Source organism: Salmo trutta, chromosome 36 (assembly GCF_901001165.1).
Source record: "Salmo trutta chromosome 36, fSalTru1.1, whole genome shotgun sequence".
Taxonomy (NCBI): domain Eukaryota; kingdom Metazoa; phylum Chordata; class Actinopteri; order Salmoniformes; family Salmonidae; genus Salmo; species Salmo trutta.
Window position 1 is genome coordinate 35,544,597 of NC_042992.1, and position 18,635 is coordinate 35,563,231.

The window sequence follows — 18,635 nt, forward strand, 5'->3', positions numbered from 1 at the left end:
ACAAGTACTACACATTTTTCCAATATCAGAGCTTGCAACATTTGGTTACATGAGCTTATTTTGTACGTTTTGAAGTTAGGGGTGTCACAACGTCTATAAATGTAACTACTTTCGCAGTCAGATATTTTTTCCCAACCGTCCATTTCATAAATGGGAGAAATTAGAGAAAAAGCATGGTTGTGTTTTGCTCTACCTCGGGTAGGGGCATCTCAAAAACTAAACCCCTATTTGAGGATTGGCCACTAGCCTACTAAACCCCTTTTGAGGATGAACCCGATGAACCCGGAGGCTACGCTGCAGTTTTAACCCCGGCTGCGACTCCTCATCTTCTCCCCGCTGCAGAATGGGTGGATACGGAGGGGAGGGGAGGAGGGAGAGCAGTAAATGAGATCCCGATGAGATGCCAAGGTGTGTTAGCGTCAAGGCGTGGGGAATGAGAGAGCGGCCACGAGCTCCAGATTGACTGCGTGAGGAGGGGAAGACACCTCGCACTGCCTACAGGGCCCCCACTCGTATTAGTTCTCGTTAACGAAGCCTGGGATGTGAGACGCATGGTAATGTGGGGACGCACACATACACACACACACACACCTAGCCTATAGGCGCACGCAGAAATCTGAGGAGAGACAAGAAACGCAAATTGACACAGAGACAAACACAGAACTACACAACATGATTTCAAAAACATGAACACACAGACACACAGACCAGAAAGACATTCACTACCAGGCATACATTATGAAGATCCACTAAAAAGCACCCAGAAAAAAGACACACTGAGAAGCTGTATGTGACAACCCACACAAGGGCTGCATTCATACAATTCTGATTGTTTGCCCAATTATTGACCTATAAGATCAGAATGGCTTACCTTACTGTGACCCTTTAAGTAAAAAAAAAACGTGTAAATCGGGCATTTCATTCTTATTAGGACAGGTAGGTGTATGAACGTGGCAAATTATCTCTAATAATACAGATTGGATGGAGAGGAAGCGGAACAACAGACAGAGGCAAATTCCCCCCCTGTGGCGAGCCCCACTTACAGGGCTGCCAAACCCAGCCTTCAGAAACACATTGCTTTCACAGCAATTCATTGCTGTCACAACATCAAATTAGAACAGAGCTTCCAAGCCAACCGGCCAGCATTCAGGGGAAACGACTCAAGCCACCGACACAGAGCCGTGTGTGTAAAGCGCTCTACAGTATTATAGTACTCTCAACATGTATGCGTGTACACTCTGCGTGTGTATGTGTGCATAAGTATGCAGAAAGACCGTGTTCGTGTGTGTACAGTAAGAAAGCTTGTGTGTGTGTGCGTGTAAGCAATAATGACATGTGCATCTGTGTTTAAGTGAGATTTCTGTGTATAAACCTGCACTGCGTAACTACACTGAACAAAATGTACTTCACAACCGAAGAATTTCTGCACAAACTGTCAGAAACCGTCTCAAGGAAGCTCATCTGTGTGCTCGTTGTCTTCACCAGGGTCTTGATCTAACTGTAGTTCAGCGTCGTAACCGACTTCAGTGGGCAAATGCTCACCTTGGCACATTGCTGGAGAAGTGTGCTCTTCACGAAAGAATCCCCGTTTCAACTGTACCGTATTGTATGGTATGGTATTGTGTGGTCGAGCGGTTTGCGGACGTCAACATTGTGAAGAGTCCCTTATGGTGGTGGCGGGGCTATGGCGTAAGCTACAGACAGTGAACACAATTGCATTTTATCAATGGCAATTTGAATGCTCAGAGAAACCGTGATGAGATCCTGAGGCACACTGTTGTGCCATTCATCTGCCGCCATCAGATCATGCTTCAGCATGATAATGCGCGGCCCCATGTCGCAAGGATCTGTACACAATTCCTGGATGCAGAAAATGTCCTGGTTCTTCTATGGCCTGCATACTCACCTGGATCGACGTGCACGACAGCGTGTTCCAGTTCCCGCCAATATCCAGCAACTTCGCACAGCCATTAAAGAGGAGTGGGACAACGTTCCACGATCAACAGCCTGATCAACTCTATGCGAAGGAGAAGTGTCTCAGTGCATGAGTCAAATGGTGGTCCCCCCAGATACCTACTGGTTTTCTGACCCCCGACTTTTCTTTTTAAAAGGTATCTGTGACCAACAGATGCATATCTGTATTCCCAGTCATGTGAAATCCATAGATTAGGGCCTAATGAATGTACTTCAATTGACTGATTTCCTTATATGACCTGTAACATCTTTAAAATTGTTGCATGTAGAGTTCATATTTTGTTTAGTGTATGTGTGTACAGGTGTTTTTGGAGAACCTTCCGGCAAGAATGCAGTATTTTTTTCTAGATTTGAATAAGATATACCAGAAACCCCAGCTCTCATTGTATGTCGCCGCTGGGATGACGTAGCATCAACATCCGCTGTGATATCTAGTGGAAACCTAGGGTAGCAAAGTTTGACTTTGTGGCTGTGGTAACAACCCAACAGAGTCCAGAAATTTGAGACTATGGACGCCGATGCGATAACAGTTATGGGCAAGATTGAAGACAACTCTATAACATTTGAGCAACAATGTCTTCAGAACAGGTACAATTTGTTTTATACTCATTGTAATACTCACGTTGACAGCCAGATAGGTAGCTAACGTTAGCTAGCTAGCTACCTTGACATTGCTAACTTAGCTAGCTACATTGTTGATAATAGCTACCGTGTATTTCCTTGCCTGGTAAAATTTAGCAATATGATGATACGCATTAGTTATCATCCATGTGTAAAAAAAACAAAAAAAAACAGTGGAATAGAATGAATTGACTATCGTAGCTCTGCGTTCATGGAAAAAAAACCTTGGGTACCTAACTAATAACATTACTGGGATGGCCCCTTGATTCTCCAGAGCTATGGCTATGAAGACGTGTATGGACTGTAGAAGTGTTATACATGACTCTTCTGCATGAAAATCCTTATCGTATATACACTACCGTTCAAAAGTTTGGGGTCATTTAGAAAATGTCCTGGTTTTTGAAAAGCAAAGCACATTTTTGTCCAATAAAATAAGATCAAATTGATCAGAAATACAGTGCAGACATTGCCACGAAACTGAAGATCTCGTACAACGCTGTGTACTACTCCCTTTACAGAACAGCGCAAACTGGCTCTAACCAGAATAGAAAGAGGAGTGGGAGGCCAAGTAAGAGGACAAGTACATTAGTGTCTAGGTTAAGAAACAGACGCCTCACAAGTCCTCAACTGGCAGCTTCATTAAATAGTACCCGCAAAACACCAGTCTCAACATCAACAGTGAAGAGGCGACTCTAGGATGCTGACCTTTTATTTTTATTGGCCAGTCTGAGATAAGGCTTTTTCTTTGCAAATCCACCTAGAAGGCCAGCTTCCTGGAGTCGCCTCTTCACTGTTGACGTTGAGACTGGTGTTTTCAGGTACTATTTAATGAAGCTGCCAGTTGAGGACTTGTGAGGCGTCTGTTTCTTAACCTAGACACTAATGTACTTGTCCTCTTGCTCAGTTGTGCACCGGGTCCTCCCACTCTTTCTATTCTGGTTAGAGGAAGTTTGTGCTGTTCTGTGAAGGGAGTAGTACACAGCGTTGTACGAGATCTTCAGTTTCTTGGCAATTTCTCACATGGAATAGCCTTCATTTCCCAGAACAAGAATAGACTGACAAGTTTCAGAAGAAAGTTCTTTGTTTCTGGCCATTTTGAACCTGTAATCGAACCCACAAATGATGATGCTCCAGATAATCAACTAGTCTAAAGAAGGCCAGTTTTATTGCTTCTTTAATCAGCACAACAGTTTTCAGCTGTGCTAACATAATTGCAAAAGGGTTTTCTAATGATCAATTAGCCTTTTAAAATGATAAACTTGGATTAGCTAACACAACGTGTCATTGGAACACAGGAGTGATGGTTGCTGATAATGGGCCTCTGTTCACCTATGTAGATATTACATTAAAAAGCTGCTGTTTCCAGCTACAATAGTCATTTACAACATGATCAATGTCTACGCTATTTCTGATCAATTTGATGTTATTTTAAGTGGACAAAAAAAGTGCTTTTCTTTAAAAAACAAGGACATTTTTAAGTGACCCAAAACTTTTGAACAATAGTGTACATAAAAGACCATGTAGTGAGCACTACAATCACGAGTGTTGTGTACATGTTTTTTTTCTGTTGGATTCCAGTTTTAAAAGAGCCGCAGACCGTCGAGGGGCACAGGCAGGGGTGCACAAAGAATTGGACAGGAAGACCTCGAAAGGGCTGCCCGACCGCAAGAAGAGAGGGTGGCCGAGATGAAGGTTAGTAAAAACCTTTCACCTGTGGTACTGTTAACCCTTTTCACAACATTATAATCATATCACAGAACACTTGGCTGCGTTCTGTAATTTCATGTTGCTTCTTATCATTACAGACTAAATTGCAAGCGCTGTCCTTTGAAGAAAGAGGAGAGGTGCTGGGTAGTGCATCTGGATATCTATCCACCTGTAGGTGTGCTAATTTGAAGTGTAAACCGTCAAGAGCATAGATATCCAGGAAAAGAGAACAGTTTAGTAAATCATTATAAAACCATTCCAAAAGTACAATCACGATGACTAGATGTTAGATTTAAAAAAAAAATGCACAAGTATTGTTTCTCAGACAAGTTTATTGTTGCTCACACAAACTTCCGTATTTATATGATTTAAATGTTAGGTTGTAGGCCCACCTCTCCTTGTAGCCCCACAATTCTGAGTACTACGTAGGTTTTCACACTTCCCGGGACCCACCAAGTCAACAGGGAAGGCTCCGGTCCTTCCCAGGTCAAAGGTGGACGTACTGCACCATGTTGCGTGGCGACATCTCCTCAAAGTTGTAGCAGCTCAGCCGTTGTTGGTGGTGGCACTTCAAAGAGTCTTGGGCCATCTAATTGGGAGCCCAATCTTCTCACTTGTCTCTGAAGTTCTGGGATGTCGGTGTAGTCCTTTGCAGTTTTCAATACGCAGACACTTCACCTTCAAGACTTATTGTAGAATCTCCTTTAGCTAAAAGATGCCAAATATTATTCAGCGATTCTCAGGCAGACTAGGGGCACACTATTGTTACTGTTGCATCACGTTGGATGACCACTAGCGACTTATTGGAGCTTTTGAACATGAAAAAAATACAAAGTGACATATTGCAGCTTTAAGCGAGATTGTGTGTGTATGTGCGTGCAAGTAACAAAGCTATATGTTCTTATGAGCAGCATGTGTGTTTGCCTGTTTGTGTACTGAATTTCAAAGATTTCTGTGTTACAGTTCATATAAGGATATCAATCAATTTTATTAAAATCATTAGGCCCTAATCTATGGATTTCACATGACTGGGAATAAAAAAAATCAGGTAGGGGTGTGGATCAGAAATCCAGTCAGTATCTGGTGCGACCACCATTTTCATTTACGTCATTTAGCAGACGCTCTTATCCAGAGCGACTTACAAATTGGTGCATTCACCTTATGATATCCAGTGGAACAACCACTTTACAATAGTACATCTATATCTTTTTTGGGGGGGGAGGGGGTTAGAAGGATTACTTTATCCTATCCCAGGTATTCCTTAAAGAGGTGGGGTTTCAGGTGTCTCCGGAAGGTGGTGATTGACTCCGCTGTCCTGGCGTCGTGAGGGAGCTTGTTCCACCATTGGGGTGCCAGAGCAGCGAACAGTTTTGACTGGGCTGAGCGGGAACTGTGCTTCCGCAGAGGTAGGGAGGCGAGCAGGCCAGAGGTGGATGAACGCAGTGCCCTTCTTTGGGTGTAGGGATTTGCCTCATGCAGCACGACGTCTCCTTCGCATGGAGTTGACCAGGCTGTTGATTGTGGCCTGTGGAATGTTGTCCCACTCTTCAATGGCTGTGCGAAGTTGATGGATATTGGTGGGAACTGGAACACGCTGTCGTACATATCGATCCAGAGCATCCTAAACATGCTCAAATGGGTGACATGTCTGGTGAGTATGCAGGTCATGGAAGAACTGGGACGTTGTCAGCTTCCAGGAATTGTGTACAGATCCTTGCGACATGGGGCCGTGTATTATCATGCTGAAACATGAGGTGATTGTTGCGGATGAATGGCACGACAATGGGCCTCAGGATCTCGTCACGTGCATTCAAATTGCCATAGATTAAAAATTAAATTGTGTTCGTTGTCCGTAGCTTATGCCTGCCCATACCATAACAACACTGTCACCATGGGGCACTTTGTTCACAAAGTTGACATCAGCAAACTGCACACCCACATGCCGCTATATACGTGGTCTGCGATTGTGAGGCCGGTTGGACGTACTGCCAAATTCTCTAAAACAACGTTGAGGTGGCTTATGGTAGAGAAATAAACATTACATTCTCTGGCAACAGCTCTGGTGGACATTCCTGCAGTCAGGATGCCAATTGCACACTACCTCAACTTGAGACATCTATGGCATTGTGTTCTGTGATAAAACTGCACATTTTAGAGTGGCCTTTTATTGTCCCTAGCACAAGGTGCACCTGTGGAATGCTGTTTAATCAGCTTCTTGATACCTGTCTGTTGGATGGATTATCTTGGCAAAGGAGAAATGTTAACTAACAGATGTAAACAAATGAGAAATAAGCTTTTTGTGCATATAGAACATTTCTGGGATCTTTTATTTCAGTTCATAAAACATGGGACCAACACTTTACATGTTGCGTTTTATATTTTTGTTCAGTGTACATGGAATGTGTGTTTGCGCAGCCTGGCTCAGCTGTGCTGAGCCACTTCCAGAACTAACCCTCGCCCGGGGGACGTAGGCGATTATGTGCTCTTCCTCCTCTGAATCCCAGCACCGATTAGGACGCTTTACTTGACTCACCTGAGCCAGCCCTGCCTGCATCAGAGCCAGGCTCAATACCTCACAACCAGAGAGAGAGAGCCCACTGGCCAGACGACTTTACTGTGTAGGTAGAGAGGGGGCATCAATAAGCCAGCTTTCTCACGTTGCCTTCAGTGTTGAAGTATGAGAGATTGTAAGGGAACGAGACAAAGGAAACCAGTTACTCTATGCAAGTGTTAGCCAGAATACATTCTGACCCAACGCTTGCTTACTTACTTATCTTCTAAGTCTTTCCAAATAGATTATCAACCAATTAGTAGGCAATTTCAACTCATAATTGCTTAAAATCACATGATGCACACCGATGATGTCATTGGAAACACTTATCTTCCTCTATTTTTCTTTTTACTACAAAACATTGAAACATGCCATTTTCACATACGTTGATGTTGGGGTGGTGCTGGAGATTATGAATATTACGTAAAATATTTTAGAAATGTCCTTTTAACTGAACTTTGTCCCACTCGAACAGCTGAAAATGTCACGTGCCTCAGTCGACAACGTTCAGGATGCATTCCGCTATTGACACCTTTTGCATCATGTGCAATGTTTCAGGAGAAGGAAAAAACAGCGACAGATCCTACAGGTGACGCAGAAAGTCGGGTAAACAATACTTTAATCTCCACCTCCCTACCGTCAAAAAAGGACCAACAGTACGGACAACCGGTGAAGAGACTCTTGCGTCTGTTTTTAGAGCGACTTCTTTCAGACTGAATATTCATGGAGCATCCATGGTAACAATCGGATGTTTAGGCAAGTCGACATTGGGTCGGAATCTATTCTGGCTGTACAAGTGTCAGATTAGAGGACAGCAATGTTTCCTTTTCAATCTGGTTAACAATGTAAATGCTGAGATGTAGCTTTGTGCTGAAATATTTTTGTTGTCGACAGTAGCCTAACACTTCCTGACATTTAAGCGATTTTTTTTTTAATGCTTTCCAGACGAATATTTAATTTACAGTGGGCTACTTTTAACAGCATGCTCATACAAACTACAACATCATTACAATGTTGATGCAAGACTACTACAGACCAAATGTAACGGTTTCCGTTCAAACTCAAAATGAGAAATGGACGCAGTTTGTAACAGTACGATTATGATACACTTGCTACAAGATAACAGTTTTGTGAATCCTTGTCCGAAGTCGGTGAACAGTACTTGACACCTCGCTTTTCATTTTTACTTACATATCCCAACATTTTGATCTATTTGTGTCCACATGTTTAACTGTCACTTGGCTACTGAAAAGAGATGCGTAAAGCTAGCAGCTGTTTGAAATGTAGGATAATGTTCGGCTACAACTCTAAGGAGGCTTTCATACCAAATTGGTTTGGAGAGGTTTTTCTGAACTCTGACGCTATTTCCCCCTCTCTTTTAAATGTTAACTCCTCAAGGTACTGAGATTTACTTAACATGTACAAATAGGCATAAATATAGGCTACAAGGTTGTCGGCATCTCTGAAACCTCCGCATCACCGTGCAGGCACCTGCAACCGGACTGGCAATTCGGCTGGGCTGGAGTCTGGACGTTCATTCATCCACTTGCTATGAACCGTCCGGTGGAGGGGGGGAAAAAAACATATAATAGGTTCCACATACCTTCCTCAGCGTGACAGCCCTTGTTTCCATTCAGCAATAACATCCAAAGCACCGAAATTAGCGTTTTAAAAAGCTCCATGTTTGACGGTCCAGCTTGGCGAAGCTCTGGTCATCTCTCTCCCGCTCGCAACACACCACTCCGATGGTAGAGCCGTCCGGGCTAGTGCGAACTCCGCTCACTACGTGGCTTATTTCATATCTCGGGGGAGGGTGCTGTGCATCGGATTGACATCATGCAAGTGCAATGAAGGAAGATTTCGAAACGAGGGTACAAGAAAGTCGCCTATCAAAGCGCACTGAAATGAATCGCAATGCCAGATGTTTTCACTAGTCGAATATTCCCCCTCTTTGTGAAAAATATATATATTTTTTTTCTCCACCTCGCCTTTGATTTAAACTAAAGTAATGGCAGTGTTGGCTTGGCCTGTCGAACCTTCAGTTTTCAATGTGGGATAGGTGAGCGAAAGGCGAGCCATAATATTTATGAATCTTTCATTTAATGATTGGATTATATACATTTCGATGAAATTAATAGACTAATTAGATCTAGATAATGAAGGGAAGGAAGCATGGGGAACGAAACATCGAATGGCTAGTAAAGATGGCTACACATGTTGACTAGTTGAATAATTAATTAATGGAATAATTGTTCAACACTATTAGCTGACATTGGTCATTTTTTTTAATGTCCAATTTTGAAAAATCAAATGACAGACTAGGCCTTGTATTATTCAGTAGTATGTTGAGATATTGTAGTAGCCCATAGACTGCGTTAAGCCTACACTGTGTTCACTGCAGGCTGTGTATACTTTTGGAGTAATGATTGCCAAAGGAAAGAGAGAGTGAAGGAAATTGGATACAGTTTCACTGATTTGCATCCTGTACAAAGAAATACTGATGCTGCAAATAATTTGAGCTTATTGTATTGACATGTGTGGGCCAAATTGAGCATGTTATTTTTTCAGCTGAGGAGGCAAAACAGTTCATTGGTCTTAGTCAACAGTAACATTTTTGCAAACAGACCAAACTGATGAGGTGAAACAGGTTGTATCTCACAATTTAAAATCAATGTATCTGCATGACAGCTAAAGGCAGACGTTGTGGACTTCTAAACCTTTTTCATTTTTTATGTAATCCTCTGCAGTGTTATGGTTAAGCAACCCCCCCCCCCCCCCCCCCCTGCCAGTTGCCAGCTCAATAGCATTGGTACAAAGAGTTTTTCTAAAACCTGATAACACAAAAAGACATAACACAACTAGTCAAATAGCATGCTTGGTAGAAAGGAAAGGCTTTCATCCCAGCTTTAAAGTACAGAGGCAAAAACACTCTGATTTGGATCAGAAACAGTTTAGTGATTTAGCATGTTATTGTCATAATTATTTAATGCCTGCACAATTACAAAGCTTGGTCTGTGTCAAAATGCTTGTATGAATAAACATAAATTATTTAACAAGTTAAATCTAACAGGGTGGACCGATAAGGGATTTACAATGCATAGACTGCCATAAATCATACATCTAAGGAATTGCATGACATTTGGCACTACTTTGATATAACGCAGATTCTGCTATTTAGCTACTTTTCTGACTTTAATTCCCTCCTAATGAAACAGCAAGTCAACACACATGATGTTCCCCTAAGCAAGGCCTGCCAGACATAATCAAATCAAATGTTATATGCACATGCGCCGAATACAACAGGTGTAGACCTTACAGTGAAATGCTTACTTATAAGCCCCTAACCAACAATGCAGTTAAATAAAAAAAATAGGAATAAGAAATAAAAGTAACAAGTAATTAAAGAGCAGCAAATAAAATAACAATATCGAGACCATATACAAGGCGGTACCGGTACAATGTGCGGGGGCACCGGTTAGTTGAGGTAATATGTACATGTAGGTAGAGTTATTAAAGTGACTATGCATAGATGATAACAACAGAGTAGTAGTGGTATAAAAGAGGGAGGGGGGCAATGCATATAGTCTGGGTAGCCATTTGATTAGATGTTCAGGAGTCTTATGGCTTGGGGGTCGAAGCTGATCTCCTCCCTATAGCCTGTCTAGTCGTTGTGTCATCGGCAAACTTAATGATGGTGTTGGAGCCATGCCTGGCCATGCAGTCATGAGTGAACAGGAAGTACAAGAGGGGACTGAGCACGCACCCCTGAGGGACCCCTGTGTTGAGGATCAGCGTGGCGGATGTGTTACCTACCCGTACCACCTGGGGGCGGCCCGTCAGGAAGTTTAGGATCCAGTTGCAGAGGGAGATGTTTAGTCCCACAGTCCTTAGCTTATTGATGAGCTTTGAGGGCACTATGGTGTTGAACGCTGAGCTGTAGTCAATGAATAGCATTCTCACATAGGTGTTCCTTTTGTCCAGGTGGGAATTGGCAGTGTGGAGTGCAATAGAGATTGCATCATATGTGGATCTGTTAGGGCGGTATGCAAATTGGAGTGGGTCTAGGGTTTCTGGGATAACGGTGTTGATGTGAGCCATGACCAGCCTTTCAAAGCACTTCATGACTACAGATGTGAGTGCCACGGGTCGGTAGTCATTTTGGCAGGTTACCTTAGTGTTCTTGGGCTCAGGGACTTTGGTGCTCTGCTTAAAACATGTTGGTATTACAGACTCGGACAGGGAGAGGTTGAAAATGTCAGTGAAGACACTTGTCAGTTGGTCAGCGCGTGCTCGCAGTACACATGCTGGTAATCCCTGCGGCCTTGTGAATGTTGACCTGTTTGAAGGTCTTACTCACATTGGCTGCGGAGAGTGTGATCACACAGTCTTCCGGAACAGCTGGTGCTCTCATGCATGTTTCAGTGTTTTTTGCCTCGAAGCAAGCATAGAAGTAGTTTAGCTCGTCTGGTAGGCTTGTGTTACTGGGCAGCTCTCGACTGTGCTTCCCTTTGTAGTCTGTAATGGTTTGCAAGCCCTGCCACATCTGACGAGTGTCAGAGCCGGTGTAGTTCGATTCGACCTTAGTCCTGTATTGATGCTTTGCCTGTTTGATGGTTCGGTCTTAGTGCCAGCATCAGTCTGTGGTGGTACAGTATGTAGACAGCTATGAAAAATACAGATGAAAACTTTCTACGTAGATGGTGTGGTCTACAGCTTATCGTGAGATACTCTACCTCAGGCAAGCAAAACCTTGAGACTTCCTTAGATATTGTGCGCCAGCTGTTATTTACAAAAATACATAGTCCGCCGGCCCTTGTCTTACCAGACGCTGCTGTTCTATCCTGCCGATACAGCGTATAATCAGCCAGCTGTATGTTGATAATGTTGTTGTTCAGCCACGACTCCGTGAAGCATAGGATATTACAGTTTTGAATGTCCCGTCGGTAGTTTAATCTTCCGCGTACCCTCGTAAAACTTACCATCCTACCTATCCTCGACTTCAGCGACGTCATTTACAAAATAGCCTCCAACACTCTACTCAACAAATTGGATGCAGTCAATCACAGTGCCATCCGTTTTGTCACGAAAGCCCCATCTACTACCCACCACTGCGACCTGTACGATCTTGTTGGCTGGCCCTCGCTTCATACTCGTCGCCAAACCCACTGGCTCCAGGTCATCTGCAAGTCTCTGCTAGGTCAAGCCCCGCCTTATCTCAGCTCACTGGTCACCATAGCAGCACCCACCCGTAGCACGCGCTCCAGCAGGTATATCTCACTGGTCACCCCCAAAGCCAATTCTTCCTTTGGCTGCCTCTCCTTCCAGTTCTCTGCTGCCAATGACTGGAACGAACTGCAAAAATCTCTGCAGCGGGAGACTCATATCTCCCTCACTAGGTTTAAGCACCAGCAAACAGAGCAGCTCACAGATCACTGCACCTGTACATAGCTCATCTGTAAATAGCCCATCCAACTACCTCATCCCCATACTGTATTTATTTATTTATTTATCTTGCTCCTTTGGACCCCAGTATCTCAACTTGCACATTCATCTTCTGCACATCCTACCATTCCAGTGTTTAATTGCAATATTGTAATTACTTTGCCACCATGGCCAATTTATTGCCTTACCTCTCTTATCCTACCTCTCTTATCCTACCTCATTTGCACATGCTGTATATAGATTTTCTACTGTATTATTGATTGTATGTTTATTCCATGTGTAACTCTGTGTTGTTGTATGTGTCGAACTGCTTTGCTTTATCTTGGCCAGGTCACAGTTGCAAATGAGAACTTGTTTTCAACTAGCCTACCTGGTTAAATAAAGGTGAATTTTTTTTTTTGTATATATATTTTTTTCCCAACGATTGCACGTTTGCTAGTAGAATGGCAGTGGGAGTTTATTCGATCGCCTACAAATTCTCAGAAGGCAGCCCGCCCTCCGGCCCCTTTTTCTCCGCCTTCTCTTCATGCAAATGCCTGGGATCTGTTTCCTGGGTAGCAGTATGTCATTCATGTCGGGCTCGTCGGACTCGTTAAAGGGAAAAAAAGGATTCTGCCAGTTCGTGGTGAGTAATCGCAGTTCTGATGTCCAGAAGTTATTTTCGGTCATAAGAGACGGTAGCAGTAACATTATGTACAAAATAAGTTTAAAAAATAAGTTACAAACAAAGCAAAGAAACAAACAAAAAACACAATTGGATAGGAACACGTAAAACGTCAGCCTTCTTCTCCGGCGCCATCTTGATCCATCTTAAACATACAAATGCACTGTAATAAATGTAATAAGTCGTCTGCACCACACGCTCACATCCTTTCCCCCTATCACACACACACACACCCTTCTCAGCACGAAGATTACCACCCACAGACTGATCCCCTCAGCAGGGGGGCAAGCCAGACCTCCAGACCTGATGAACTTGTCCACTCTGGTCATAAGTCAGGCTACACAGACACCAACCTCTACCCCCAACCACACTTCCACCACTAACACAAAACCAGCAAACCCTCTCTAATCACTTGCAATGGCTCTAGGCATACAGCACAATCAACAATAGATGCACACCTCTACCTTTGTGTGTTTATGCGTGATGTAACTAGATGTCAGCCCCCCCCTTACTCTTTATATAAAAACAGAGGGAGGCGGCATAAAGTCACTTGCCCTTTTTTGTTCTATAGTCCCCCCCAGTCATTCAAGCGGAAGAGGAAAAAGAGGAGAGAAAATGATCGTTTAAGACGCTATTAGGCGGGGAAGAGATTTTAATGTGACACTGGAATCCCTGCTTTGTAAATGTTCCGCTAATCTCTTAACAACCTCTGGGGGATGAACATTGCACAGGGGAGGAGGAGGGGGTAGGGCTATGAGTCCCTGTTGTATTTTACGACTCAATGTGTTATTCCCAAACCACAGCCCTGGAAGTGGTGTCAGCTGAAAGGCATGAATGTGGTGCGCTGAGAGACCTTGCCTGCACACCGATTGACTGGCGACAATAAATATAGACTAGTCCAGGGCTCTCCGACCCCGGAGCGCTACCGTCCTGTAGGTTCTCTCCAACCCTAATCTAGCGCACCTGATTCTAATAATTAGCTGGTTAATAAGCTGAATCAGGTTAGTTACAACTGGGGTTGAAATGAAAACCTACAGGATGGTAGCTCTCCAGGAACAAGGTTGGAGAGCCCTGGACTAGTCATTTAAATGGACACTGGGGAGCCTCCGACATTGTCTAATGCTTTCTTCTGACTGGTGTTAAATGAATGGCCATTCAGCTGTGAGATGAAAAGTCAAGGACGATTCATCTCAGAGCCAGTTTATAATGGAATCAGATGGTAGATAGGATTTCAGTATCGCTTGCCAGATTTGTTTTTATAGCCATTGTTATCACTAGAACACTAGAGTATGTTATGATTTATTGAAATAGTTAATAAGAAATGAATATTTCATGCAAATTGGCCTATAATCATTGTAAAAGAAATCATCAGCACTGTAGAAGGCCTAGTACATTCTATGCCAGCCAAGTTTGAAGAAAAACTCATGCTCGTCCCGAGGAGCTTCATGGGAGATGGGACAACCCGTGGGAGGGTGACAGTCACTGGCTAATGAGTACTTCCTGTTCTCATTAGCAGCGGGTTCCACAGCTGAAATGTCCCTCAAGGTTGTCCTTCCTGTTGGTGGCACATCGGGGGTTTCGGGACACAGCTGGTTTTCTACCGCGGGTTGTCTACTTTTCTACACCGGCACAACAATTAAGGCTTGACACATTTGTCACACATTTTTAATAATGCATTCCAGCTCTGTTGTAACTTTCAGTTGCGGTCCCCTCGCCAAAGGTTCGTTTTTAATCTGATCAGCACAGGAGGATATAGGTCAGAGAGAAGGCCTTAAAGAGTTGACAATGGAAGAGCAGGAAAGGAGGGAGGGAATTACAACACGATGCCAAAGTAGAAGTAGTGTCCATGTGGCAGTTTGCAGATAAGAGCCATGACTAAGTAATCAGGAATAATGGTGTGATCCACACGGACACATTCCGAGATGCTCCGTCCGACCAGACCTCAGAGCATGCCAGGTCCGAGGCGACTCGGTGGGAAACGTAAGCCTCTCCGATATCCCGTTGCCATGGGGTCTTATTCCCACCACCTCTATAAATATCAATAAAGATAGCGATGTCTGTTTTAAGTAATGATAAACAGACAGGCAAGGCAGTTAGTCTCGGGGCTATGTGAAATGTGTGTCTTCCTGACTGTCAATTTTGTATTTAAATGTGAGTGTATATCTGGGGTTCTGGGGACGTTTATCGGTCGTGATGACGCTCCATGTAGGTGATGGAAGATTAGGGGCCGCCGCTGTTTCCAATTTATGGAGCTGACTTCAGACGGGCAGGGAGATGGAACACAGTGCCCCACTTCCCCTCCTTCGTCGTCCCTCCTTATTAGAGTTCACTGGTTATCAATGAGAGGTCCGACATTTCCCAATGTGTCCGAAATGAAAGCATCTCCTTTCTGTCCATTGAGACGTCGGCCACTATAACATGATGAAAGATTGGCAATTGGGTTTGAGTTGATGTTAAGGTAAAATCTTAGAGCCTACTCGTTATCTTCATACTTTGCCAAAGAGCAATATACTGCAAAATCATTATTGCTGAAAATAAATACATGTGTAGAGGTCTCTGAATAGGATACTAAAGTGTGAACTTTAACACTGGTAAAGAGCAGGCCAACTTTGTTGGCACTGATCCAGTATGTGGCCTGCAGTATGTAACATGTTAACTGCTAGTTTTTGTCTTAATGATGCTGAGCCTTGCAGCCTTTCAAACCACATTTTAGAGGAATGTGCAATTTGTCTCCAGAGCAGGGACAGGAAGGGAGAAAGAAGGGCAGGAAAAATCAATTGCAGGGAATATGAGAAAGAGAGAAAGAGAGAGGGAGGGAGAGCGAGAGTGAAAAATGTGTTGATTTGTCAGCATGGGCTGGATGTCTCTGGACACGCCAATGAGAATTTATCATGAAAGACAAATTGCCTTTGTTGCAGCGGTATTCTCCCTGTGTTTGTGTGTGTGTGTGTGTGTACTGTACTTGAGAAATAATATATTTTTTAGCATTCTAGACTTGGTCATACATGATTACCTCCAAGGCCAAGTTGACCAATGACAATAATGACCTTATTGGTCGTTTAACCCATACCTTACTTATAGCAACACAAGAGAAACATCACTCCTATTAGTGTCTTCATTGTACCCTACTACCTCAAAGCATACAGTGCATTCGTAAAGTATTCAGACCCCTTGACTTTTTGTCACGTTACAGCCTTATTCTAAAATGAATGAAATATTTTTTTTTCCCCCTCTCATCAATGTACACCCATAATGACAGCAAAAACGTATTTTTATTTAAAAAAAAACATTTTTGCTAAAAAATAAACTGAAATATTACATTTACATAAGTATTCAGACCCTTTACTCAGGACTTTGTTGAAGCACCTTTGGCAGCGATTACAGTCTTGAGTCTTCTTGCATGTGATGCTACATGCTTGGCACACCTGAATTTGGGGAGTTTCTCCCATTCTTCTCTGCAGATCCTCTCAAGCTCTGTCAGGTTGGATGGGGAGCGTCGCTGCACAGCTATTTTCAGGTTTCTCCAGAGATCGGGTTCAAGCCTGGGCTCCGGCTGGGCCACTCACGGACATTCAGAGACTTGTCCCAAAGCCACTCCTGCGTTGTTTTGGCTGTGTGCTTAGGGTCGTTGTCCTGCTGGAAGGTGAACCTTCGTCCCAGAGGTCCTGAGTGCTCTGGAGCAGGTTTACATCAAGGATCTCTCTGTACTTTGCTCCGTTCATCTTTGTCTCAATCTTGACTAGTCTCCCAGTCACTGCCACTGAAAAACATCCCCACAGCATGATGTTGCCACCACTATGCTCCACTGTAGGGATGGTGCCAGGTTTCCTCCAGACGTGACTCTTGGCATTTAGGCCAAAGAGTTCAATCTTGGGCTGGATTGACTTCGTAATCTTGGTTTCATCAGACCAGTGAATCTTGTTTCTCATGCTCTGAGAGTCCTTTAGGTGCCTTTTGGCAAACTCCAAGCGGGCTGTCATGTGCCTTTTACTGAGGAGTGGCATCTGTCTGGGCACTCAACAATAAAGGCCTGATTGGTGGAGTGCTGCAGAGATGGTTGTCCTTCTGGAAGGTTTTCCCATCTCCATAGAGGAACTCCTGGAGTGGCATATGTCTGGACACTCAACAATAAAGGCCTGATTGGTGGAGTGCTGCAGAGATGGTTGTCCTTCTGGAAGGTTTTCCCATCTCCGTAGAGGAACGTCAGAGTGACCATCTTGTTCTTGGTCACCTCCCTGACCAAGGCCCTTCTCCCCCGATTGCTCAGTTTGGTTGGGCGGCCAGCTCTAGGAAGTGTCAGTGATTCCAAACTTCTTCCATTTAAGAATGATGGAGGCCACTGTGTTCTTGGGGACCTTCAATGCTGCAAACATTTGTTGGTACCCTTATCCTGATCTGTGCCTCGACACAATCCTGTCTCAGAGCTCTACGGACAATTTCTTCGACCTCATGGCTTGGTTTTTTTCTCTGACAACTGTGGGACCTTATATAGACAGGTGTGTGCCATTCCAAATCATTCCAATCAATTGAATTTACCACAGGTGGACTTCACTCAAGTTGTAGAAACATCATGATCAACAACATGATCAATTGAAACAGGATGCACCTGAGCTCAATTTCAAGTCTCCTAGCAAAGGGTTTGAATACTTAGGTAAATAAGTATAATATATTTCTAAAAACCTGTTTTTTCGCTTGATGATTATGCGGTATTGTGTGTAGATTAATGAGGAAAATTGTTAATTTAATCAATTAACATAACAAAATGTGGAAAAGGGGAAGGGGTCAGAATTCTTTCGGAATGCACTGTACATACAGTCAGGTCCGAAATATTGGCACCCTTGATAAAGATTAGCTGTACAGATAACGTATCTTAATTTGAGCCAGTTTCACACAGCAGGAAAATAATCCTGCAGCAATAGGAAATGTGAATTGTTATGTATATTACTATAGTATAATATAATTTTCAAATAACAATTAGCATTCAAAATAGCTTAGTATTTGTTTTATTTTATATAGATGTCGTATCTTTATTCGATCATCCTGTTGTTGCAGGAATTTTCCTGCACAGCAGGAAATGCAAACTTGTAGTGCATTCAAGGTTTAAAAAGTATTCTGGAGTTTGTAATTTCCACTTAAAAATGTCAGGCTTACATTTTAGTCATTTTTTTTGGTTGAGACTTGATTTGCCCTAATGAAAAATGTATCAACCCCTACAAAAAAATGTAGATTAATTGTACACTGAACAAAAATGTAACGTAACAATTTCAAAGATTTTACAATTCATATAAGGAAATCCGTCAATTGACGTTCAATTCATTAGGCCCGAATCTATGGATTTCACATAACTGGTAATACAGATATACATCTGTTGGTTACAGATACCGTTAAAAAAAAGTAGGGGCGTGGACCAGAAAACCACCATTTGTCTCATGCAGAGAGACACATCTCCTTTGCATAGAGTTGATCAGGCTGTTGATTGTGAGCTGTGGAATGTTGTCCCACTCCTCTTCATTTGCAGTGCGAATTTGCTGGATATTGACCGGAACTGGAACACGCTGTTGTACACGTCGATCCAGAGCATCCCAAACATGCTCAATTGGTGGCATGTCTGGAGTATGCAGGCCATGGAAGAACTGGGACATTTTTTTGCTTCCAGGAATTTTATACAGGTCGTTG

At 43.2% G+C, this 18,635-nt stretch overlaps 1 protein-coding gene and 1 long non-coding RNA gene across 2 annotated transcripts in view; one reads left to right on the forward strand and one right to left on the reverse strand.

The window, feature by feature from the left end:
- Positions 1 to 8,623, reverse strand: part of epha10 (EPH receptor A10) — a 179,673-nt gene extending 171,050 nt beyond the window's left edge. Inside the window, exon 1 of the mRNA XM_029735687.1 lies at positions 8,457 to 8,623. Within this exon, the coding sequence (XP_029591547.1) occupies positions 8,457 to 8,535 (79 nt within the window). The 5' untranslated portion in view covers positions 8,536 to 8,623. The remainder of the gene's footprint in view (positions 1 to 8,456) is intronic.
- Positions 2,419 to 5,312, forward strand: LOC115175978 (uncharacterized). The gene is made up of 3 exons (XR_003872127.1): positions 2,419 to 2,562; positions 4,174 to 4,287; positions 4,401 to 5,312. It is a non-coding gene; the product is annotated as an uncharacterized LOC115175978 (long non-coding RNA).
- Positions 8,624 to 18,635: the final 10,012 nt, after the last annotated feature.